Here is a 26,161-nt window from a genome sequence, read left to right on the forward strand (position 1 = left end):
TTGAAAAGTCACATGCTATACAGCACAGGTCAGTGGCCTCTGAGCTGCACTTCGATTCAGAAGATGGAGAGATTTCTTAATCTGATGAATAGCATTATTTACTCGTGGGTGAGCCCTAGCACTGTAGACACAGCAATGGACATGATCATTGCCATTCTGTGTGGAGCTGGGCTCTTTTACCTATTGACCCCCTTCCTGAAGAAACTCCCTGTGTCACCAAGTGAAAGTGAAATGGACATCACAGAGGTGAGGAGAGCCTTGGTTCACATGGAATAGAGAAGCAGTCTGTTGTTCACCACTGCTGCTCTAACTTTTCATAGAGATACAGGTGCATTGACAATTCTGGTATTAAAAAAACATAAATATGAGAATTTATTTTATAAACTCAGGGGGGTGATACGGGGCTGCTTCAGATTGTCCACAGTAACTGTATTGTCACATGATCAAGGAGGAGCATGAATTTGCCAATGGCACATAGTTTCATTGTTCTTGAGACTTTGGAATTCTGGGAACTTTTTGGAGGGTATATAAAAGCTAGATCCTTGGGGTTGTGGATTTAGCTCAGTGGTAGAGCGCTTGCCTAGGAAGCGCAAGGCCCTGGGTTCGGTCCCCAGCTCTGAAAAAAAAAAAAAAAAAAGAAAAAGAAAAAAAAAGAAAAAGCTAGATCCTTGAGAGGCATGGGGGATTCTCATTTGTTGGGCATTGCTATACCTTTTTGGTGGTTGTGGTTTGCTAACTAGTTGTACAAAGAGAAGAAAGAAGAAGTTTTCTTGGATATCCTGACAGTAAAGATCATACCTTCACCAAGGACATCATCCCCCTTAATCAGCAGAAAATAGTCTAAGAATAATGTCCCCACTCCCATATTTATCCTTCTCCATTATCTAGTGGTAGGGGATAGAATGGGTGGGAGAAAAAGGGTGGAGAAGGATGGAAGTAAGAAGAACCAGCAAATTAGCTAAAATCTAGCTACAGACAGGGAATGAGAAATCTCCAGAAACAGTATGAATGGGTTAGCTGGAAGGGCATAGGAGAGTGTGGCCCTGAGGTGTCTTCCTGAAGCTCTCACACCATCGGTAAGAGGATGCAGAGAGGGCACTAAGTACGACTCTGGCTACTTGGACAGACTGCACTTCTGAGTTGCTGAGGACGCAGAACAAGCTCAGCGCAAGGCAATCTGTCCTCTGCTCAGGTGCTTGGTTTCAATTGTGTTGAGCTGATGTGAAGCAGCTGGTGAGACCAAGGCCTCAGATCAGAACTTGAGTCTCCTCTCGTCTGAGGAAGCAGATATCACCTGAGACAGGGGCAGCTGCATAGTCTGAGGAACACTGACTGAGGACATCCCTGGTAACTGTGGCATAGGGAGCCCCTTTTGCTGCCTTTCCAACAAGGCAATAAGGAGATGGATTTATGTACAGTGTTGAAGAGGCAAGGAGGGATAAGAGAGATCTCCCTGGGAAATTAAGATTTCATGTACTAAAGGACTGAAGACAGTAGGCAGTTTGGTAATGGGAGTGAGGAAGAAAGGACCCCAGCTAATTTGTGTGGTTTATAAATGACAGGATGTGAAGATGAGGCAGAGACAAAAGAGGAAGAAAATCGCTACTCTAAAAGGTAGGCTACTGCTTCTCAGGGTTGTGATATTAAATCTACCTGCCCCTGAGTGACCAGGGCCATGATGAGAGACCTGCTCCCAAAGACATGATATGCAGCACGGAAGAGTGGCTGCAGGGAAGGAACATAGATTCAGAAAACACCCAGGTTTTGTGATAGAAAGAAGCTGTGGTTGGCCTGGGATGGGTGCTGCACATGGGAATGTTGTTCAAGGCACTGGAGTGATTCTGTGCCCCTTATGGGGGAATCCCACTTCCACCTGAAAGCAGGGAGCTTCAGTTCTCTAAGTTGCAATTCTCTTTCAGATAACTGAACCTGGGACCCTTATCTTATTGTAAGAGAAATAACAGGAGTGGAGGGGGGAAGGAAATTGTAAATGGGCAGATAAACTCCCTCCATTCCCCTTGTGCACTCTCAGTGTTCTGTCCTTGCACTATGGGAGTTGAGCATTCCATTCTTAGCATGGGGAGTCAAGAGAGAGACGCCTCAGTCCTTGGTGTTCTCATTCCTCATATTTTTTACATGACCATCTCCAGGTTGCAGAGATGCTGCAAAGAATATGGAAGAGACCAGGACTCCATCACAACCTATGAAAATGTAAGAAATATTTGTCCTGTGGAATTTTTCATGCCAAAATGTGAGAGGAAGTTCTGGGCATCCTCATAGTGAAGATGCTATTGCAGGGTGATATAGGAAGACAGGCCTCTTGGATATCACACTATGAGACAGGGCTTATGGAGGCGATGAGGCCCTATATGGCTATTGGTGCCATAGTTACACAGAGTTGTGGACCTCTTGTACTTCTGATGGGAGCTGATGCTTTTGCATCCTTTCTTTTGCACTTCTAGCGAGCAACTTCTCCAGGACTCCACACCACAACCCTGGTGGAACCCTCTTCAGAAAATCGATCACCTTCCTCTCTTTCATGTGTTGTCTTATGTCAAGTTCTTGGAGTATCTTATACACAAGGAATTTAGTCACATTTTCTGTGGCATATACACTCTGTTCTCTGAGTCAGTCGTGGCTACTGCCCATGTCCTCAGAAGCCCTTCCTCAGCAGAACATAAAACCGTGAGGTTTTATGATACCAGTAGCCTTGGCCAAGCTCCTTCCCAGGCTCAAGGACCTCCAGAGTGTTCACAAGAACAGCCATTGCCTGCACAACTTGTGACACCAAGCTCGTTACCTGTGACAAAGGCCCAACTAATGCAAATTTTCCCAAGCTCTACACCAATCAAAACACCTCCTTGTTTCAAGAGGCAGGCCTTTGGAAAACCACGTCCTACCAGTGACAAAGGTATACAGGTATCCCTATCAACGGAAAACCATGCCTGGCAACATGGACAATATTGGAAACACGCCGAAGGTGATGATATCCAAAATCATCAGGCTGCGTTTACGAAACCGACTCAAAACTTGACCCTACATGATGAGGCTGTCAGGTCCCGCTCCATTCTTCCTGAGCATTGGCAGATGACCCACAAGAATGAGGGGCCACAGAATGAAGAAAAGGAAACTAATGTGGGACAAGGACAAGGAACCCCCATCACATTCCTCCCATCCTGGATGGTGACCCAGCTTCAGGGAAATTTTGTAGCAAAAAAAGATCATTATTGCAAGAGCAGGGCTCAACTCTCCCAAACTTCTCAGCACTCCATCCTCAACCACAAAAGCTACATGTGGAACAAAATGATGGGGACTGTGCCCATGGAGGTACCCTTTCAGGATGTCATAGAAAAGAGTGAAACACATACCACCATCAAGAAGGGAACTGGTTTAGGGGGCAAACACCTGCCTTGCCCTTCCATCAGCACCCTTGAGAAGGGGCTGAAATTCAGGAACACCACATTAAGGACAGACAAGCAGTTTTATGTAAACACTGCTGACAATCATTCCTACCTTGATTCAAAAACTGAAAGGAAGCTGCAGTCAAATTGTACAGAACTTCCATTCAAACCCAGAAGGAAACCATATCTGCATTTCCTTGAGGCAAGCGATCTCGCCACACCTGGAGTTCCAGCCTCAAACCTTCCCCAGGTTGTGTTTCCCTCCTCAACCATCTGTGATTCCAAGGAGGAGTACTATTCCAAGGCTGCCATGATCCTGGAAAATTTGCATCACCGGGACCCAGGAGGGACAAGGGTAGAAAATGCCTCAACTGCCAGGCTAGAGAGTGCTCTGTGTATGCACTCAGCTGCAGAGGTGCAGGAGAACCAAAGAGCCCCTCAACTTGGTGCCAGTCATGGGCCCTCAAAAGCTCATCCAGATCCACTGAAGAGACAACTGAGTAGTCAGCAACCTGATTTCTGCCTCCAGATTCAACCCCAGCAGAACCAGACCATCCAAGGAAGTGAAACAGGCAGTCTCCAACAAAATACAAGGACAAAAATCGACAAGTATCTACCATGGAAGGGGTTTCAGTATGTGGTCACAGCTCAACCCTGCTGTCGTGTGATAGTGCTTGGTCAGGATGAAACCGGCCCATGCTCAGCAGCCAAACCAAGCAACAGAGTGGAGGTGAAAGAAGAGCCATCTGCATGGACAGTGAGTCTGGGATCCAGTGAGAGTCACAATGGCCAAGCTATCGGTATCATTGCCAGGGACATTGGGTCTTTACAGTCCATCAAATATCCTGGTCATCTGCAAACACCTACCCTACAGCCCTCAGAGGACTCAGTACAAATACCACAATCACACAGTAAGATAGACCTGAAATCAAAGGAGCAGGCACAGCCCTGGCCTGTGAGTGACGATCCAGATGTCCCCAGTACAGTACACACTGCCAAGGTCAGCTTGCCTTCAAAACACTGGATGCATAGCTTCCAGAATACATGCCAAAACCCCGTAAACACCCTGGGTTTAGGTGATGTCTCCATGAGGAGACATGAGAGGGTAGAAACTGGAGAGATATGTGTCCCAAAGGAAAAACTTGAAGTGAAAGATTTCAAGGGGTTCCATGCCGATGAAGAGAAGCAGATTACTATAAGATCTAGAGCCATAAGCCAGGGAGAAAGGCTTGGGAGAGTAAGTCCTTCCATCCCAAGCTCCACCCAGATCAGGGATACAACCAAGGCTTGGATACCAGGGGAAGGGGAGGCTACTTGGAAGAGCTCTTGCAATAACATCACAAGGACTGCTTCAAAATATGGAAACGTCAGCACAAAATACTTAGGGCAAGGGGATTCCTTAGAGAATGTTCTCCACACATCAGGTACAATACAGGAGGTGGTAACAAGAAACAAGGTCATCTACAATACAGTAGCTGAAATAAAATCACTTGTGAATGCTCTGGCCCAGATCCTAGAAAACACTGAAGAGTACCGATCAAAGGTACTAGGGTGTAAAGTGGAATCCCTGACATCCCAGCTGGATGACCCATCCCACTCTGCTATGAGTCTGCATGAAACAATCCATAGCAGAACAGAAAACAGATTGAGCTGTGGCCATGTCAGCCCTGAGATCAATAGTTATCCCTTCACATATACGGGGATTGAAGACCAACTAGAGTCAGGGATTGAAGCCCAGAGAGCCTGTGGTCAAGATCTGAACCAAGGTGAGACAGATAACGGGTTTGACCAGCTCCCCGTCCCCAAGTGGAGTGACCTTCCTTCTGAGTACAGGGTAATTGGAGACAAGCAGGAGTCAGGTCTTGCTGACCAGAGATTCTGTGACCCAGATAATATCACAACAAATGTTGGAATGGGCTGCTGGCCACATAGCAGCTTCGAGGGGCACAACCATTCCTTCGAATACAAAGAAATCAGAGACAAACAGCAGCCAGAAATTGTCCATAAACCCCTTTTCCCACATCAAAATATGAAGAAAGGAACGGGCTGTGGTGGCTCTCTGATTCCCATAGAGAACTGTCCAGTCAAGCACAGGGGAAATGACTGCTTTAGGACTTCAGTTGCTGCCCACCAAGCCTCTGACACCAGGTAGACCTCACCAGGACAGGGCAAGGACTAGGAGGCTCTGGCCATCCTTCTTCAAGAAGATGTCCCATCTGCCCATCCATTGTGTCCCCCATGCTTCCTGGTAATAAACTTGGTTTTGTCCCTGCAAAGAAAGGTTTTTCTTTTCGGAGCTCTTTCTCCTGCACTCATGGCTCCTTCCCAGATAGGAGCTGCTTCCTTGTAAACGCTCCCGCCTTTCACCACAGTGGTTTCTGTCTTACAGTGATGGAGCAGCATTTTTCTGTCTCAGTGCAGTTCATGGAGAAGAAAGGGCAGGTGGGAAGGCACAGTCACTTTGAGGTGTCTTTGTCCAACAATACATCATGGTACAGTTAGTAATAATTTTTTTATCATTGCAAAGAGAACAAAACACTACATTTTTTTAGGATGAGCCAACCATGTAAAGACCCCACCCAGGTCTAGGTCCCAATGTGTTCTCTTCATTTTCTCACCTTGATGATTGTGTCACTGTACACACAATGTGCAGATACAGCAACCACAAACATTTCATCCTTGTTACAAAGGTAGGAAAAGCTCTCCCTGCATTCCCAGGACAGACATAGAGAATTCCTATCCCAGGAGTCCTTACTCACCTTGATGTAGGCTGAGCCCATATCAGTACTTATTACAGCCTGTTCAATAGGTTAGTAACTGTCCACAGTCTGCCTTCCTCTGTGACTAGAGCCAGAGCCAGAATAGAACGTGCAGTCTGTGACCATAGGTGGTTACTGAGGGCCATGTCACAGAGGCCTACTCAGTAACACAGGAAAGACTGGAGAGAAACCAGAGACATCCCAGTCAGTCCCCTCAGTGCCCTCCCTGGAGACCTGGAATCATCCTGCCCAGGCCATCACCTTGCTGATATGTGGACATTCAGGTCATATGATGCTGCACCAGTGTCAACTTGGTGTAGACAATGTCTGTCACTTGTAGATTGTTTCCTGATAGAAGATTTCTGTGCGAATAATTTGGAAACCTGCATTCGTAGTTTATGGTGCTTCTGGATCTATCAAGACCCAAGGTCCTATCTGCATCCATTTTCTAGCATAGTTCGTTCTCCCTCTCTCCTTCCATAACTGTCTTTTTGTTTCTGTTTCCCTCCTACAAGCCCTGTTGAAACAATCCATTTTCATCCCCCACTGTTTCACCAGATCTCATCTCTCCTTCTTTTGCACTTTCTTCATATATTGGTTTTTAGTGTACAATAAAGAATATACACAACACCCAGACTATCAGCCAGGTGCTGTAACACGCCTAGGGTCACAGGTGAGGAGGACACGACATCTGTTACAACACTGGGAGTGACTGGCTCTCCTGGGAACCAGGGATGCAGGAACTTTTGCCCAGCCATCTGTTGGAGGTCCCTTATGGTCTGAACTTGTGCCCTGAGCAGTCATTGGACACTGGTCCCATATCCATTCCTACAACACCCAAAGGACACCTGTTGTTGTAATTATTTAAAAGTAAAATGGTAATTGTTTGGTCTTTTACCCTGCTAGGTCCTACACCTCAGTGCCCCAGATATCTGCTAGATATCTTGGCGGAAACACAGCCCAGCCACACACTCTCTTACACTCAAACTCTCACATAAAAGAACACACAACACAATAATCTTAGATCTAATTGGTAAGATATAATTGCCCACTTAAACATACAAAGCCCAGTACCATCTATCCCTTGCACCTTTTATTTACCAGGTCTCCAGCTTCTCCTTCTCCCACAACGACTCCTCGCTTCTCCCCTCTTTCCATCTTTTCTTTACTCACTCTCCCAACTATATCAACTCTTCCATGCTTTAGTTTCTCCTTCTCCTACAACGACTCCTAGCTTCTCCCCTCTCCATCTCCTGTCTCCTCTAACTCTTCTCAGTTCCCCATCGTGTCTCTAAACTATCCCCTTTTCCACCTATATTCCTTACTTACTCTCCCCTCTCTCCATCTCCTGTCTCCTCTAACTTTTCTCAGTTCCCCATCGTGTCTCTAAACTGTCCCCTTTTCCACCTATCTTCATTTCTCCTCCCTCACTCTCTCCTGTCTCCTCTAACTCTTCTCAGTTCCCCATCGTGTCTCTAAACTGTCCCCTTTTCCACCTATCTTCATTTCTCCTCTCTCTCCATCTCCTGTCTCCTCTAACTCTTCTCAGTTCCCCATCGTGTCTCTAAACTGTCCCCTTTCCCACCTATCTTCATTTCTCCTCCCTCACTCTCTCCACTGTTCCATCCTTTTCCCCCCTATATTCCTTACTAGCTCAGTCGGTAGAGCATGAGACTCTTAATCTCAGGGTCGTGGGTTCGTGCCCCACGTTGGGCGCCAGTTGTTGTAATTCTATAAAAGTAAAACGGTAATTGTTTGGTCTTTTACCCTGCTAGGTCCTACACCTCAGTGCCCCAGATATCTGCTAGATATCTTGGCGGAAACACAGCCCAGCCACACACTTTCTTACACTCAAACTCTCACATAAAAGAACACACGACACAATAATCTTAGATCCAGTTGGTAAGATATAATTGCCCACTTAAACATACAAAGCCCAGTACCATCTATCCCTTGCACCTTTTATTTGCCAGGTCTCCAGCTTCTCCTTCTCCCACAACGACTCCTCACTTCTCTCCTCTCTCCATCTTTTCTTTACTCACTCTCCCAACTATATCAACTCTTCCATGCTTTAGTTTCTCCTTCTCCCACAACGACTCCTAGCTTCTCCCCTCTCTCCATCTCCTGTCTCCTCTAACTCTTCTCAGTTCCCCATTGTGTCTCTAAACTGTCCCCTTTTCCACCTATCTTCATTTCTCCTCCCTCACTCTCTCAACTGTTCCATCCTTTCCCCCTGCTCAGGTTCTACTCGCTCAACTGTCGCCAACTGTCTTCTCTCAACCTATTCTCTGAATCTAATCCCCCTCTTGCTCCTGACTCCTCCCTCTGCCCAAATCTAGCACTCTTGCCTAGAGAACTCCAAGGCAAACCACAACAGACGCCCATCACCCAGGTTCTCGAACATGCCCAGGATCTCAGGAACACAGGATCACAGAGGAAGCTCAGCATCCAGGAGATTGACACAGGCAGGAGCCCTGCAGAACTGACACGCTCAAGGTCACAGTTGAGGAAACAACTTCCTTCCCAACACACAGCATAACTGGGACCCACATAGAAACCAGGAAAACACAAACCCCACCCACGCAGAGGCCCAGGTTTGTCCCAGTTTTTTTTTTAACAAAGGGAACAGATCTCTTTATTAACATATGTTTAAAGGCAAAATATTACCTCTGTAGAAAGGGACAAGTTCCCTCTTCAGTTTCAGAAAAAGGAACTTCGACTCTGTTCCTTTAATAGTTTCCCTCCCCCCACTTTCTCCATTCTTACCTTAGTTCCTCAGAGATACAATTTCATTTAGGAAATGTCCCATTTACACTTGCAAAGCTAACCAGTGGGAACAGAGGCAGTTGTAACCCCAGACCCTACCCATACTGTAATGTTTTCCTTTTATAGGAGAGGGTCTTGCTGTGTATTCCAGACTGGTCTCAAAGCCACTCACCCTTTGCCTGCCTCAGTCTCCTGAGTGTCAGATACATATATGTGTCAGCATGCTCGCTGAATGCTATGGCTTAACACAAGTCTAGTCTATAAATAATATCTTTCTCTTCAAAAAACACTTAGAAACCTTTATGGAATCCCAGCTTTAGCAGTTTACTGAGGAATGGCCGACAGACTCAGTTGTGTTTGTCCTGACAGGGTGGGCAGGCAGTCAGCGTGTGGTGGCAGAGGCCTGCGTGTAACTGTTGCACACGCTTCTCTCAGTCGCTCTTCTCTGTTTGGTAATGCCTGTACTCTGGCTTCAGCTCCCACATATTCTTGTGAATTCCTTTTACATTCTGAATGCCGATTTCTTTCAAGATTTCTTTCAGGTATCCCACAGGTTGCTTTGTGATGTCCACCAAGTCCTTAAGATTATAGTACTAGTGTTTCTCAAAGGCTGAGAACAGCATGTCTAGGACGTGTTTTTTGTCTGCCCGAGCTCGCTTTCCATCTTCTTTCTTCTTCCCTTCATATTCAATATTGTACTGATGGTTAGCGACAGGCTTGTAATTGGTTGTTACAACTTTGTCCAGCTGTTGTGAGAGCCTTACAGGTTTGGAAGATTCTTCTATTTGCAATCTCTTTAGTTTCATGTAGTTTTCACTGGCAGCAGGTCGGCATTCCGCTCTCTGAACCACTATTCCTTCCAATGACAGTTTATCTGAGGAGCTCTCCGTAAACACTGTTAATGTCCAACACTTTGCAAGACAAATGGATGTTCTCTAGGAGCACTGACTGAAGCTGGTTTCGCACCAATATCATGAATATTCGCAAGATCCTCATTCAAAGTAAATGATACCTCACTCCTTCCTTGATTCTTGGCAATCCTCAGTTTCCCAACTTCACCTCTTCCAGGAGCTTTTGCCCATTGCTGGGACAAATATTTAGGAACCTTGACCAGTCAGTCACAAGCCGGTGTTCTGTTTGGCGCCCCTCAGATCGAGTTCCCCGCGCTCTGTCATGAGTTTGTCACGAGGCAGCGTGCGCGCACAAGCAGAGACCCGGAACTGAACTTCAGAGAGCGACAGACAGTCCAGAGTCAGACACTGGGACAAGTAGACCACGAAAAGCTGGAGTGGCTCACTGGCCAGAAACTAGGCACTTAAGACGAGAGGAACACGCCTCTGAATGAAGATTGTCCCAGTTTTTATCTATGCTCCAAGGAAACTCAGGCTTCTCAATCCCCCCAATCCACTCGTGCAACACGCAGACAAAGTTTGACTCACAGGAGCTCTGACAAAACAGAAACTCAGGAGCTTGGTTACTAGGACTTCAGTATCTCAGAGGCAACTTGACCTCCAGAAGCTTTGACAAACATAGGATCCAAGGATCCCAAGATCCGAGGATCAGAAAGACGCCTGGACTCCAAGAGTTCGGACATGACCAATATCACAAGAAGGACAGGCTCCAGTCAGAGACAGGTAGGGCAGGCACTAGAGGGAAGCAGATGGCAAGACGTAAGCACAAGAACATAAGCCATAGAAACCAAGCCTACTTATCATCAGAAACCAGTTCTCCCACTATAGTAAGTCCTGGATTTGCCATCACACCGATAAAGCAAGATTCGAAGGTAAAATCATATCTCATGATAATGATAAAGGTCTTTGAGAAGGTTATAACTCCCTGAAAGAAATACAGGAGAAAGCAACCAAACAGGTAAAGGAATTGAACAAAAACAGCCTAGATTTAAAAACAGAAACAGAAACAATAAAGAAATATCAAAAGGCAGGAGCCCTCAAGATAGGAAACCTAGGAAAGAGATCAGGAATCATAGATGCAAGCATCACCAATAGACTACAAGAGATAGAAGAGAAAATCTCAGGAGCAGAAGATACCATAGAAAACATAGATACAACAATCAAAGACCATGCAAAGTGAAAAAAGGTCCTAACCCAAACCATCCAGAAAAATCAGGGACACAGTGAGAAGACCAACCTTAAGGATAATAGGTATAGAAGAGAGTGAAGATTCCCAACTTAAATATCTTCAACTAATCATAGATGGAAACTTCCTCAAACTAAAACAAACAAAAAAATGAGATGCCCATGAACACCCAAGAAGCCCACAGAACTCGATAGATTAGAACAGAAAAAGAATTCCTACTGACACATAATAGTCAAAACACCAACTGCAGAAAACAAAGAAAGAACATTAAAAGCAATAAGGGAAAAAGGTCAAGTAACATACTAAGGCAGACCTATCAGAATTACAACAGACTTTTCAACAAAGACCATGAAAGCGTGTCCCAGACTTCATACCCACAAGCGACTGGAGATCTGGCCCATAGCACTCACTGAAACTGGAAGTACGATGTAGCCAAGACTTGGCAAGAAGAACAATTTCATAAAAAATAATATAATTTTTCCCCATGCTAGCCTTCACACTTGGTCTACCATTTTTATTTGCAGGGATATGGGGCATGGCCACAGAATTTTTCCCCATGCTAGCCTTCACACTTGGTCTACCATTTTTATTTGCAGGGATATGGGGCATGGCCACAGAATCCCCTTTTGCCCTTTATGGCCTTGTTCTTGCCGTACAAGAAACACTGACTGATGTCAGGAGTGATTCCCTGGCCAAGGCCACCGCCCTGCTGAAAAGTGGCGGTGCATGCAGCTTCCTACGGAGGTTTCCATGATTGCAGAAAACAGAGGTGTCCAAGTGCTCCTAAGTGTCCTCTATGCTGTCTCAGGACACGGTTCTCCTTTGTTCTGTCTGGCAAGCTTTAAGCTTCCCCCTGACCCCTGGATGTTGGTGAACAAAATGAAAAGCAACACCAGTAGAAATGCTGTGCAGGGGCTCTGGGTTTCTTTTAAAAAGGGGCTTACCAGGTCCAGATAGGTTCAGTGCAGAATTCTATCAGACCTTCATAGAAGAGCTCATACCGATATTATCCAAACTATTCCACAAAATTGAAACAGATGGAGTGCTACCGAATTCCTTCTATGACGCCACAATTACTCTTATACCTAAACCACACAAGGACCCAACAAAGAAAGAGAACTTCACAACAATTTCGCTTATGAATATCGACACAAAAATACTCAATAAAATTCTGCAAACCGAATCCAAGAGCACATCAAAACAATCATCCATCATGATCAAGTAGGCTTCATTCCAGGCATGAGGGATGGTTTAATATATGGAAAACCATCAACGTAATCCACTAGATAAACAAACTGAAATATAAAAATCACATGATCATTGCATTAGATGCTGAGAAAGCATTTGACAAAATTCAACACCCCTTCATGATAAAAGTCCTGGAAAGATTAGAAATTCAAGGCCCATACCTAAACATAGTAAAAGCCATATACGGCAAAACAGTATCTAATATTAAACTAAATGGAGAGAAACGTAAAGCAATCCCACTAAAATCAGGGACTACACAAGGCTGCTCACTCTCTCCCTATGTATTCAATATAGTTCTCAAAGTTCTAGCCAGAGCAATCAAAAAACAAAAGGACATCAAAGGGATACAGATTAGAAAGGAAGAAGTCAAAATGATATGATAGTATATTTCAGTGATCCCAAATGTTCCAACAGAGAACTACTAAACCTGATAAACACCTTCAGCAAAGTGGCTTGGTATAAAATTAACTCAAATAAATCAGTAGCCTTCCTCTACAAAAAAGAGAAAAACAAGCCGAGAAAGAAATTAGGGAAATGGCACGCTTCATAATAGTCCCAAATAGTATAAAATACATCGGTGTGAATCTAACCAAGCAAGTGAAAGATCTGTACTATAAGAACTTCAATCCTCTGAAGAAAGAAATAGAAGATCTCAGAAGATGGAAATATCTCCCACGCTCATGGATTGGCAGGATTAATATAGTAAAAATGACCATTTTACCAAAAGCAATCTACAGATTCAATGCAATCCCCATGAAAATACCAATCTAATTTTCAGAGAGTTAGAAAGAACAATTTGCAAATTCATCTGGAATAACAAAAAAACCAGGATAGCCAAAACTACCCTCAATAATAAAAGGACTTCAAGGGGAATCACTATCCCTGAACTCAAGCAGTATTACAGAGCCATCCAATGGAAACCATCCAATTGAAAAAAGATATAATTTTCAGGAAATGGTGCTGGTTCAACTGGAGGTCAGCATGTATAAGAATGCAGATCGATCCATTCTTAGCACCCTGTACAAAGCTTAAGTCTAAATGAATCAAGGAACTCCACATCAAACCAGATACACTCAAACTAATAGAATAAAAAGTGGGGAAGAGTCTCGAACACATGGGCACTGGAGAAAACTTCCTGAACAAAATACCAATGGCTTAGGCTCTAAGATCAAGAATCGAGAAAGGGGATCTCATAAAACTGTCAAACTTCTGTAAGGCAAAGGACAGTGCTGTTAGGACAAAATGGCAACCAACAGATTGGGAAAAGATCTTTACCAATACTACAACTGATAGAGGGCTCATATCCAAAATATACAAAGAACTCACGAAGTTAGACTGCAGGAAGACAAATAACCCTATTAAAAAATAGGGTTCAGAGCTAAACAAAGAATTCACAGCTGAGGAATGCTGAATGACAGAAAAGCACCTAAAGAAATGTTCAACATCTTTAGTCATGAGGGAAATGCAAATCAAAACAACCCTGAGATTCCACCTCACACCATTCGTAATGGCTAAGATCAAAAACTCATGTGACAGCCGATCCTGGCGAGGACATGGAGAAAGAAGAAAACTCCTCCATTGTTGGTGGGATTGCAGACGGGTACGAACATTCTGGGAATCAGACTGGAGATTGCTCAGAAAATTGGACATTGAACTACCCGAGGACTCAGCTATACCTCTCTTGGGCATATACCTAAAAGATGCCCCAAAATATAACAAAGACACATGTTCCACTATGATCATAGCAGCCTTAGTTATAATAGCCAGAAGCTGGAAAGAACCCAGATGCCCTTCAACAGAGGAATGGATACAGAAATGTGGTGTGCATTTACAAAATGGAATACTACTCTGCTATCAAAAACAATGGCTTTATGAAATTCATAGGCAAATGGAGGGAACTGGAAACTATTCTCCTGAGTGAGGTAACCCAGTCACAGAAAAACAAACATGGTATGCACTCATTGATAATTGGATATTAGCCCAAATGCTCGAATTTCCCTAGATGCACAGAACACAAGAAACTCAAGAAGGATGAACAAAATTCGAATGATTCACTCCTTCTTTAAAAGGGGAACATGAATACCCTTCAGAGGGAATAGGGAGGGAAAGTTTAGAACAGAGGCAGAAGGAACACCCATTCAGAGCCTGCCCCACATGTGGCCCATACATATACAGCCACCAAACTAGATCAGATGGATGAAGCAAAGAAGTGCAGGCTGACAGGAACTGGATGTAGATGTCTCCTGAGAGACACAGCGAGAATATAGCAAATACATAGGCGAATGCGAGCAGCAAACCACTGAACTGAGAACAGGACCCCTGTTGAAGGAATCAGAGAAAGGACTGAAAGAGCTTGAAGGGACGTGAGACCCCAAATGAACAACAATGCCAACCAACCAGAGCTTCCAGGGACTAAGCCACTACCCAAAGTCTATACATGGACTGACCCTGGGCTCTAACCCCATAGGTAGCAATGAATATCCTAGTAAGAGCACCAGTGGAAGGGGAAGTCCTTGGTACTGCCAAGACTGAATCCCCACTGAACGTGATTGTGGGACGGAGGGCAGTATTGGGGGAGGATTGGGAGGGGAACACCCATATAAAAGAGGAGGGGAAGGGATTATGGGGATATTGGCCCGGAAACCAGGAAAGGGAATAACAATCGAAATGTAAATAAGAAATACCCAAGTTAATAAAAATGGACAAAATAAAATAAAATAAAAATCAACTGTGAATATAGAAATATCTGATAGAACCCACTTCCCATATCACAGATACTTAAAGTTAAGCATATCATAAACCATAATGCAGTAAACACAGTTCCTACACTTCTCTGTGCACATACACAATCTCACCTATCCATCAGATGCACATACCCTTATTTCCTACATATAAATTACTCCCTAGTTATACTGTATAGCGTCATAGAAAATATTCATCAAAATTTCCATGACCCTTTAGTAAATATACTATCACTTCAACATTCCCCTCACAAAAATCATGTTCTTTACAGAAGGCAAACAAGGGGAGAAGGTATAGAAATCATTCAGTCTCCACATGCACAAGATTCTCAAGGACTTTCTAGAATTCAAGGAAAATGTAAGCCCAACACATTTAAATTCATGGTGCATAATGAAAGTAATGCTAAGGAGAAAGTCCATAGCACTAAATATCTTCACAAAGGGTTTGGAGAGATTTCCTCCTAGCAATGTCAAAGCAGGCCTGAAAGCTCTAGAACAAACAGAAGCAAAATAAAACAAGCAGTCAATAAAAAATAATCAAACTCAATCCTTAAATCAACAAACGAGAAAGAAAGAGAAGCACATCAAGACCCAATGTAACCAAGGGCTGCTTATTTCAGAAAATCAAGAAGACAGACAGAACCTTAGCGAACTAGAGACAGAAAGAGAACACCCAAAGCAAGGAAATCAGAAATTACAAGAAAGCTAGATTAAAGGACACTGAAGAACTACAAAGTGTCATGAGGTCTTACTTCAAAACCCTGAATGCCACAAAAATAAAAAATCTGCATGTAATGGACAGTTTTTACCATTTACCAAAGGTAAATCAGGAGCAGGTAAATAATTCAAACACTCCTATAAACCCCTTAAGAAATAGAAAGTCACCAAAAGTCTCTCAAACAAAACAAACTCAGGGCAGATGATTTTCATACACAATTCCACAAGACTTTAAAAAGAAGACTTATACCAACACTCCTTAAACTACTTGACAAAATAGAAAGAGAAGAAACACTGCCAAACTTCTTCTATGAGGCTACAGTCATGATGATACCGAATCCATAAGAAGACACAACAAAGAGAATTTCAGATGAATTACCTTTATGAACGTTGATGTAGAAACACACAGGAAATACATGCAAACTGGATCTACCTACATATCACAGATAGCATCCACCATGATCAAGTAGACTTGGTCCCAGGGATGCAAGGATGACTCACTAAATGGAATTCCACCATGGGAATCCACTGTATAAAAACACTGAAAGGAAAAACACCCCACAGGATCATTTGAGGCTGACTAATCCTTTGACAACATCCAGCAACACTTCATGTTAAAAAGTCATGGAGACATCAAGGGTACAAAGTGCATACTTAAATATAATGAAGGCAATATATAGCAAGGCAATGGCAAACATGAAATTAAATGGAGGGGAACCTAAGCAATTCCACTTATATCGGAGACAAGGTTGCCCACTCTCTCCCTATCTATTCAACATAGTACTTGTTCTAGATAGAGCAATAAGACAACTAAATGAGATGAATGAGATACAAATTGCAAAGGAAGAAGCCAAAGTACCCTTATTTTTGCAGATGATATGATAGTACACATCGGTGACCACAAAATTCTACCCAAGAACTCCTGCAGCAGAGTGCATGTAGCGAACATATCAACAAAGTGGCTGGATACAAAATTAACTCAAAAAATCAGTTGTCATAATTTTAATTTTTTCAAAGCTTAATTTTAATTACGATCATAAATGCTTTAGTCTCCATTTTAGCCCACTAGACACCAGAGGTAGTGGAAAAGAAAGGATACAGGGGAAGTGGACCTGTTTAGGAATGGTTCTTGGGAGCAAATCCAATCTACCTTCTCAGGAAATCAGCAGTTCAGTTCACAGGTCAGCAGTGGAAGCTGGACTGATTCTCAAACACTTTCCGGATATATGAGCAGACCAGTTCGAGGCAGTATTGTCAGGATAGCAGCAGTGGTAACAGACCTTAGCAGGTATAACTAGGCCTCACTTGAATTAACATGAGGCAGCAGGAGGTATTCGGACCAGCAGGGATGCCAGGAGCAGCTGTGTCTCTCTGGACTGAGTGAACATCAGTGAAGACACAAGGCCAAGAAGAGGTTAGCTGTGCGAGCAATGCAATCTCTTCTCACAGCTGTTGAATCCTATTTATACGCCCTCCAAACATCACATGACCTCCCTGGGTTTTGCCTCACCAGGTGTCTTGCCTCAGGATGTGAGGCTGCCTCAGCTGACATCACTCTGCCATTTGGCTTGAGATCTCAAAACTATCATGAAACGCAGTACAGGGCAGAAACTTTATGGTGAGTTTCTCTCTAGGACATCCTGACAAATGAACCTCAAGTATGGAAGGTGGATCAATACATGTCAGTTGTTAGCAAAGAGTCATTCATCATGTGCCCTCACACAAGCTTGCTTAGTTAAAACATCTTTTCAACCTCATCTACTTCAGGGAAATGTTCCTTCACGTCTTCGACCCAGCAAATCATCATTCAACACAAATGACTTTCCAAAGAATGCTTAAGCTTCCTCATCATGTCCCTCTTTCTGTTCAAGAACTGTCCTTTCCTCTGACATTAACTATTTACTCACAATAGATACAACTGAAAAACCACCACATTTTCAATAAAGGCCTTATTACAATAGTCAAAAATAGGCTAACAGAACAAGTTTAAATTTCGAAGTAGAACGACTTAATAAAAAACATATTTTTTCAATATAGAACACAAAAATCAAACAAAAACCTTAAATTTCTATTAATATACAAAAATTAAAACAAAACCATCTACAACCCTAGATGATAACAACCATAACACATCCGTCGACTAAAACTTCCCAACCAACTTAAGGGATTGTGATGAGTCTTCTGTATTGGGCCAAAGAATTCCTGCTTGAGCCCCAAGAGGAAAAAATGGTTAGTCTGAAAAAAGTTGGTAGTAACATTTTTTGCCCTGACTCTGTTTATCCAGTGTCTGTTCTGTGCTTCCAGTCTATATATTGTCCAGTCTCCGTGTTTATCTAATCTGTGTGTGATCAATCACTTGGGCTAACCTTTTGAAATTGCATTCATTTTTTTTTTCTAAAATCAGACCCTGAGTCCTTGAATCCCTTGGGCTATTTACTTTGTGAAGAACTCCATGTCTTGGGTAATAAGAGGATTTGCCTGGTTTGATCTATTAAGTTTTGTGGTAAGCATACTTAAAATAAAAGTATATTGTTTTAGAATTAATTGAATAATGACTAAATTGAAAATAGGAGGTAAATGGAAGTTTTGCGTCTGACTTGAGACAAGCTGGGATCACATAATGGACAGACATGGATCTGCAGACAGAACACAACCTGAGAATAGCAATCCCCAAGGAAAAAACTCAAGTTCCACACAGAAGCCACTTTGTCAGAAACTCGGAACCTGATGGACTCATGCAGACAGCTTCCAGGACACAAGGGTGGAGTGAAAACGTCTGGTTTCTTTAGAGACTCCGGTTATACTGAGGTTTTCCTGGGGCAGACAGGTGAGAGAGTTTGGCTGAAGCAGTCACAGGTGAAAGGATGCTTTGCTGTAGCAAACACGTGAGGGGACACATGACGTTTAGAAGGAACATTGATATGACCCAACAGACAAGGAGCTCCACCTTTGGTTCGCCTTGCCCTCCCTTGCTCGTCATTGCTTGTGACAAGTTTGTATTGATTGGTTCCCCCTACAATTGCTGAGCTCTGCCTGTGGGGTCTTCTTAGAGAGAAAGTCACCAGAGAACTTCTAGTGAGATTCCCGAGTCTCCTTGGACTCTGGCTCCACTGGGGAGGCTCGCAGACTCTTCAGACATAACTGCCCTTGGTGATTAGTGTGTTCCTTGTACCCAGGGGACTGATCTGAAGGAGCTGACTCATGGTTGGTGTTTGCTAGGGGACTGGATGAGAACAACAGGGATTGTAATTGCCCAGTAGAACTATTTCTACACACGTCTGCTTCTCCCAGATCTCTAATAACCTTTCTTTCCCACTTTCTCTGTGGGCTGGGGGGCTAGAGGGGAAGAGAACCCTTACTAAAGTAGGATAAACATATTATATATATATATATCTACACAAAAGACTACTGAGGCTCAGGGATAAGGAACAAAGCATAAACTGGGATCTATTTGTGACTGGTTCCCTTGGAAGGAGGGAGCAAGGACAGCACACACGAGGGACTCCTGGGCTGGAGGCTGGGGACAGGCTGTGGCATCCACTCTCTTGGCAGGAGCCCTTTGTGATGAGGAGGCCACAGCTGTGTGATGTTGCCTGAGCCCTCCTGACACATCTCACACTGCACTCCAGGGCTCAGTGGCCTGTGAGCTGCACTGCCATTCAGAAGATGGAGAGATTTCTCAATCTGATGAAAGGCATTCTTTACTCATGGATGAGCCCCAACTCTGTGAACACAGCAACGGACCTGAGCATTGCCATTCTGTGTGGGGTGGGACTCTTTTTCCTACTAATCCCCTTCCTGAAGGACTGCCCACTGTCACCAGCATCTGGAAACAAAACAGACATCCCAAAGGTGAGGGGAGCTTTGGTCCACACACAATGGAGCAGTAAGCTGTTGTTCATGACGGTTACTCTCATATTTCCTGGAAAACAGGTTTAGTGGCAGTTGATATTTTATAAAAACATTAACATAAGAAGATGTTCTTTGTTTTAACTCAGGGATGGGATGGAGGCTGCCTACCTTGTCCACAGCAGCTGAGTGAGCCTGGCTCATGGTCAGGCCAGGGCATGATTTTCCATCAGCTGAGAGTTTCTCTGTTCCTGTGACTTCTGGAACTCTGGGGACTTTCCAGAATAAACAAATGCCAGGTCCTTAGGAGACATGTGGGTCCTTTGTTGTGGGTCTCTGGTGTTTGTGGTTTGTTCAGTAGTTGTTTGTGCAGAAGAAAGAAGAAAAAGAAATTTGGTATCCTGACAGGGAAGATGAAAGGAATTCAATCCACCTAATCGACAGATATGGATAATCTACCAATAACTTCTCCCCCTTTCCCTGCTATTTTTCTCCCCTATCTAGTGTTAGGGGATAGAATGGGTGGGAGAAAGGGGTGGGGGAGGTGGAAGAAAGGCGAAGCTACAAAGTAGCTAATGTCCAGCTGCAGACAGGTGAGGGGAAATCTCAGAGTCAGACAGGGCTGACATCAGCAAAGGGGTGAGAATGGCCCTGAGTGTCTGCCTGAAGCTCTCAAACCATGTCTAAGGAGGCAGAGAGGACACTCAGGACGACTGGGCTCCATGGGCAGATGCATTTCTGAGTTGGTGGGGACTCAGGACACCCTCAGTGAAAGGTCATCTGTCCTCATTCAGGTGCTTGCCTTCTTTGGGTTGGGCTGATGTGAAGCAGGTGATGAGACCAAGGCCCTCAGATCAGGGCTTGAGTCTCCTCTGCTCTGAGGAAGCAGATATCACCTGACAGCACAGAGACAGCTGCAGAGAGCAGCCTTAGGTAGGAGGATCCTGTCTGAGGAACAGTGACTGAGGTCATCCCTGGTAAGGGTGGTATACATAGCAGCTTCTGCTGTTTATCCAAGAAGGCCAAAAGGAAATGTTTGCACACAGTGAGAATGACGCAGGATGGATGAGAGAGAGCCCGCTGAGAAATGCAGATTTCATGTTATCCCTGAGAACAGAGAGCAGGAAGGTTGTCTACCAGAGAGAGGAGGAAAGGACGCCGGGTCACTTGTGTTGTTTCTAACTGGCAGGATGTGAAGAGGGGGCAGAGCAACACCAGGAGGAAAACTGATGTGGAAAAAGGTAGGCTTCTGCTTTTCTGTGGAGAGAAACGCCCTCTGGCCTAACCCTCAGTCAGGAGGACACGATATGCAGGAAAGAAGAGGGAACTTCTGGGAAGGAAATTATCATTATGGAATCCCCAAGTTTGTGATAGAAAGGAGTTGTGGTTGGCCTGGGCTGGGTACTATTCAGAGGACTGTTGTGCAAGGCACTGGAGTGATGCTGTACCCTGTATGGGGACTCCCAGGTCCAACTGACACCAGGTAGCTTCAGTTCTCCCACCTGCATTTCTATTTCAGATAACTGACCCTGTGGCCATTATAGTGTTGTCAGTGGAATTGCAAGGTCTGACAGAGGAGCAAGGACAGTGTAAATGGAGAGAGGAGGTCCCTCCACGCCCCTTGCTCATGCTCAGTGTTCTGTCCTTGGACTATGGTGGTTGAGCATTAGAGTCTTACCATGGGTAATCATAAGACAGATGCCACTCTCTTGTGTGTTCTCACTCCTTATCCTGATCCTACATAACTATCTCCAGGTTGTAGAGATGGAGGGGAAAATGTGGAAGAGACCAAGACTCCATCACAACCTATGAAAATGTAAGAAATCGTTGTCTTGTGGAATTTTTCATACCAAAATGTGAGCTCTGGGTCTGATGAGCTCTGGGTCTGGGCATCTTCATATGGAAGGTGTATGCAGGGTGGGATTCAAAGACAGCCATGTAGTATGCGACACCAAGGGGCTGGGATATGGGGCAAGGGAGGGCTCTAAGTGTACAAGTGCCATACTTATAGACTTGAAGGCCCCTTGATCCTCTGCTTGGGCAGAGGTTTTCACCTCCTTCTTTTGCAGGCTGACCAGGCAACTTCTCCAGGACTCCACACCACAACGCTTTTGGAGCTCAAGTCAGAAAACGGACCACCTTTTACTCTCTGAGCTGTTTTCTTCCCTCATGAGCTTAGAGGATCTTATATTGCAGAAATTTAATCGACGTTTCTGGGGCACATCCTCTATTTTCTCTGAATCAGTTGTGGCTATGGCCCATGTCCTCAGAAACCCTTGCTTTGAACAAGAGAAATCTGTGAGGTTTAGTGATTCCTGTGTCCCTGCCCAAGCTCCATCCCAGACTCAAGGACTTCAGCATTACTGGTACCAGCCACTGCCTCACGAACATAGGAAAACAAACTTGGTAGGTCTGACATGGGTCTCAGAAAAGCAAATCCTCCCAATCTCTACCCCAAAACAAATACATCCCAGTTTGAAGAGAAGGGCCTATGGAGTGTCATGTCCTACCACTGAGAAAGGGATCCAGACATCCCTACCCCCTGAATGCCTGTCCCATAAACATGGACTGTATTCTAAAGCCGTCAAAGGTTATGTTAAACGAAACCATCAAAAAGCCATTGGAAAGCCCCCTGGGTACTTGCCCAGGGACACCCTGAAGACTAAGGCTATCAGGGCTGCATCTGAGCATCTTCGGATGTTCCAGTACCACAAGGAGGCACAGACCAAAGAAAAGGCAACAAATGTGGGAGAACAACAAGGAACCCACATCAGATTCCCTCCATCCAAGAAACTGAAGCAGCTTCAGGGACGTTTCCCACCAAACACTGATCATTATTGCAAGAGAAGGCCTCAACTCTCCCAGCCTGGCCAGCCCTCCATCCTCAATTCCAAGAGCTACAATTTAGGCAAAATCTTAGGGTCTGTGTTTGCAGGGATGACCTTAATGAGGGACAGAGCAGACTGTACTATCCAGTCTCAAGTCTCCCAGGCTCCACAGGCTTCCGTCCGCAACTCCAAAAGGTACAAACATAGTAAAAGGGTGGGGTCTGAGCCCAGAAGGGTGCCCTTAAAGAAAGACACAGCAAGGTATGATATGGGAAAGCCCATCAAGAAGGGACGTGTTACTGGGGCAAAAAATGTGCCTCACAGTTCATGGAGCATCACTGGGAAGGGGCTGAAAGCCAGAAACCCTGCACTGAGGACAGACGAGCTGTCCGACATAAACCCTACTGACGATCATTCTCTGCATGACTTAGAGGCTGAAAGGAAGCTGGCATCAAATAGCACAAAACTTCCAGTCAAACACAGAAGGACACCATATCTACAGATCCTTGAGGCACTGGATCCCACCCCATATAGGGTTCCAGCCTCAAAATGTTCCCGTGTTGTATTTCCCTCCTCACTCATCTGGGATTCCAAGGAGGAATACTACTCCAAGGCTGCCGTGATCCTGGAAAATTTGCATCACCAGGACCCAGGAGGGACAAGGGTAGAAAGTGCATCAGCTGCCAGTCTAGAGAGGGCTCTGTCTATGCACTCAACTGCAGAGGTGCAGAAGACACAAAGAGCCCCTCCACCTGTGGCCAGCCATAGACTCCCAAAAACACATCCAGATCTACTGAAGAGACACCTGAGTATTCAGCGCTCTGCTTTGTACTTCCAGGCAAAACCCCAGGAAGGCAGGATTATCCGAGGGATTGGAAAGGGCAGCCTACAACAAAATACCAACCCCCAAAAGGCCAAGCATGCACCACTCAAGAGCTTTCATGAGGAGGACTCAAGACATCACTCGTGGAATGGGACAATGGTGGGCCCTGGAAAAAGGGCTGCAGCAGCCAAACAGACTAAAGCAGTGGAGGTAAAAGAAGAGACACCTTATGCATGGAGAGGGAGTCTGGGATGCAACGAGATTCACAATGGCAAGGACATCAATATCAGTCCTAGGGTCTTTGGCTCTTTAGGGGCCAAGAGAAGCCCAGGCCATCTCCAAACATGTACTCCACAACACTCACAGGACTCAACTCTAAGAACACAAGGGTACAGGAATATCAGTGTCAGTTCAAACAAGCAGCCACAGCCCAGGCCCGGGAGACACAATCCAGAATGCCCCAGTACAGTACACCCTGCCAAGGTCAGCTTGTCTTCAGAGCACTCAATGTCCAGCTTCCAGAATACATGCCAAAAGCCAAAGACTGCCCAGGGCTCATGTGATGTCTTCCTGAGGATGCATGAGAGGGCAGATACTGAAGAGAATAGAGTCCTGAAGGATAAGACTGGAATAAATCATCTCAAGGACTTGTGTCTCCACAAAGAGAGGCAGGGTTCTATAAGACCTACAGCCATAAGCCAGGGAGAAAGGCTTGGGAGATCAAGGCTTTGTAGCCTGAGCTCCACACAGCTCAAGGATACAGTAAAGACTCGAACATCAGATAAAGAAGAGGCTACTTCTAAAAGCTCTTCGAAGAGTGACATAAGGGAGGTTTTAAAATATGGATATGTTGGCTCCAAAGACATTGGACAAGGGGACACTTCAAAGAAAGATCAGCCCCCAGCAGTGGCTGAGCGGACAGAGGAAGACTGGACAGGGAAAAAGGCCATCTGCAGTATGATAGCTCACCTGCAAAACCTTATGAATTTTCTGTTCGAGGTCATAGAGGACACTGAACGGGACACATCAAAGGTACAAGGGTGTGAAATGGAATCCCTGAAATTCCAGCTGGGTAGCTCATCCCACTCTTCTGAGGGTGTCTATGGCATAAATCAAGGTACACCAGCAAGCACAGTGAGCAGGGGCCACACCAGCCCCGAGATGCATAACTGTTCCTTCACAAAAAGAGGGATTGGAGACAAAACACAGTCAGGGATTAAAGCCAAGACAGCCTGTGACCAACATCTGAACCAGGTGAACAGAGGGATGTTCTCAGACCAGCTCCCTATGCCCAAAAAATATGACCTTTCACGTAGGTACAGGGGAATTCAACACCAGCAGGAGCTGGGTCTCCCAGACCAGACCTGTGACCAACATAAAATTACAGAAAAGTTAGGAATGACCCACTGTCCACATGGAGGCACCAAGGGGCACAACCATTCCTTTGGATATAGAAAACTTGGAGACCAACAACAGCCAGACTTTACCCATAAGGCCTTGGACCCACATCAAAGTGCAAAGGAAGACATGGGCTGTGTCTCCTGTCTGAGTCCCAAAGGGAGCCGTCCAGTCAAGCACAGGCGAACTGACTGCTTCTCACCTTCAGTTGCTGCCCAGCAAGCCTCTGGCACCAGAACAGGGCAAGGAGTAGGTGGCTCAGGCTGTCCTTGCCTTCTCACACCGATTTTCTAGAAGGTGTCCCATCTGCCCAGCCATTGTGTCCCCCATGCCTCCTAGTAATAAACTTGGTGTTGTCCCTGTAAAGAAAGTCTTTTCTTTCTGGAAGTCTTCCTCCTGAGATCATGGCTCCTTCCCAGATGGGAGCTGCTTCCTGGTAAACACTCCTGTCTTTCAGGACAGTGGTTCCTGTCTCACAGTGATGGAGCAGGGGAGGGTCAGCATTGCTCCTGCCCCAGTGCAGTTTATGGAGAGATAGGGCAGGTGGGAAGGCACAGTCACTTTCAGGTGTCACCCTCACACACTCCCTTTGCTGTGCAGTTAGTAATAATCTTTCTGTCATTACAGAGACAACAAAAGGTTACACTTTTTCAGGATGAGCCAACCCTGTGACGACCCCACCCAGGTCTGTGGCTCAATCTGTTCTCTTACTGTCCCACCTTTATGTTTCTGTCACTTTACAGAATGATGTGCTGAGACAACAATCACAAACTTTTCATCCCCACTTCAAAGGTTGGAGAATTTCAACCTGCATTTCCAGGACAGACATAGAGAACAACTATCCCAGGAGCCCCTGTCATCTTGATGCAGATGGAGGCCCTAGCACAGCTTACCTCACCTTGTGTGATGGGCAGAGATTGTCCATAGTCTGCTTTGCTCTTTGACTAGAGTAGGGTCCAGAGTAGAACATGCAGTGTGGGACCATGGGTCGTTACTGGAGGCCATGTCACAGAGGCCTGCCCAGTAGCACAGGAAACCTGCAGAGAAACCGAAGACATCCCAGTCAGTCCCCTCACTGACCTCCCTAGAGACCTGGCATCATCCTGCACAGGCCATCGCCTTGCTGACATGTGGACATGCAGCTCATATGATGCTGCACCAGTGCCACCCTGGGGTAGACAATGTCTGTCAGTTGTAGATTGTTTCCTGGTGGAAGATTTCTATGCAGACAATTTGGAAACCTACATCCGTACTTTACCATCCTTCAAGATCTGAGGAGAACAGAGACCCTTTCTGGATCTATGCTCTGTCAAAGTTCAACCTCCCCTCTCTCCTCCCATAATTTTCTTTCAACTCTGCATTCCTCCTGCAAGCCCTGAATGAAGCAATCCACCTTTCATCCCCCACTGTTTCACCAGATCTCCTCTCCACTTCTTTTGTGTTTCCTTCATATATTTGTTTTTAGTGTAAAATAAAGACAATATAGCTAAGACTAAGTGATATCAATGAATTAGTATAAACAAAAGAAGTGTAC

At 45.0% G+C, this 26,161-nt stretch overlaps 3 protein-coding genes and 1 non-coding gene across 28 annotated transcripts in view; 3 read left to right on the plus strand and 1 right to left on the minus strand.

Moving 5' to 3' along the window:
- The first annotated feature begins 11 nt into the window (after positions 1-11).
- Positions 12-5,681, plus strand: Spata31c2l2 (SPATA31 subfamily C member 2 like 2). Its single transcript, XM_039096436.2, has 4 exons — positions 12-246; positions 1,563-1,614; positions 2,151-2,211; positions 2,463-5,681. The coding sequence occupies exons 1-4, from the start codon at positions 13-15 to the stop codon at positions 5,551-5,553; spliced, it is 3,438 nt and encodes a 1,145-aa protein (XP_038952364.1). The 5' UTR covers position 12; the 3' UTR covers positions 5,554-5,681.
- A 2,122-nt stretch (positions 5,682-7,803) lies between these two features.
- Positions 7,804-7,876, plus strand: Trnak-cuu17 (transfer RNA lysine (anticodon CUU) 17). Its single transcript has one exon. It is a non-coding gene; the product is annotated as a tRNA-Lys (tRNA).
- An 11,275-nt stretch (positions 7,877-19,151) lies between these two features.
- The window catches only part of LOC120097805 (uncharacterized), a 67,745-nt gene continuing 60,735 nt past the window's right edge, over positions 19,152-26,161 (minus strand). For 14 of the 25 annotated variants that reach the window (XM_063276924.1, XM_063276923.1, XM_063276906.1 and 11 more), the window contains 2 exons: positions 24,199-25,664; positions 19,152-21,857 (listed from right to left, as the gene is read on the minus strand). The gene's annotated coding sequence lies outside the window, so the exon portion shown is untranslated. The remainder of the gene's footprint in view (positions 21,858-24,198; positions 25,665-26,161) is intronic. The other 11 variants (XM_063276913.1, XM_063276909.1, XM_063276908.1 and 8 more) reach the window with 11 other exon arrangements.
- Spata31c2l1 (SPATA31 subfamily C member 2 like 1) lies at positions 19,396-24,997 on the plus strand. The gene is made up of 4 exons (XM_001070885.6): positions 19,396-19,581; positions 20,768-20,819; positions 21,334-21,394; positions 21,648-24,997. Exons 1-4 carry the CDS (start codon positions 19,396-19,398, stop codon positions 24,919-24,921), a joined length of 3,573 nt encoding a protein of 1,190 aa, XP_001070885.1. The 3' UTR covers positions 24,922-24,997.

Source organism: Rattus norvegicus, chromosome 17 (genome assembly GCF_036323735.1).
Source record: "Rattus norvegicus strain BN/NHsdMcwi chromosome 17, GRCr8, whole genome shotgun sequence".
Lineage (NCBI taxonomy): Eukaryota > Metazoa > Chordata > Mammalia > Rodentia > Muridae > Rattus > Rattus norvegicus.

Coding starts and splice junctions, on each gene's coding strand:
- Spata31c2l2 (XM_039096436.2), top strand. CDS start 13: ATGCTATACAGCACAGGTCAGTGGCCTCTGAGCTGCACTTCGATTCAG. Junction 247..1,562: donor GTGAAATGGACATCACAGAG/GTGAGGAGAGCC, acceptor TATAAATGACAG/GATGTGAAGATGAGGCAGAG. Junction 1,615..2,150: donor GAAAATCGCTACTCTAAAAG/GTAGGCTACTGC, acceptor GACCATCTCCAG/GTTGCAGAGATGCTGCAAAG.
- Spata31c2l1 (XM_001070885.6), top strand. CDS start 19,396: ATGGAGAGATTTCTCAATCTGATGAAAGGCATTCTTTACTCATGGATG. Junction 19,582..20,767: donor ACAAAACAGACATCCCAAAG/GTGAGGGGAGCT, acceptor TCTAACTGGCAG/GATGTGAAGAGGGGGCAGAG. Junction 20,820..21,333: donor GAAAACTGATGTGGAAAAAG/GTAGGCTTCTGC, acceptor AACTATCTCCAG/GTTGTAGAGATGGAGGGGAA.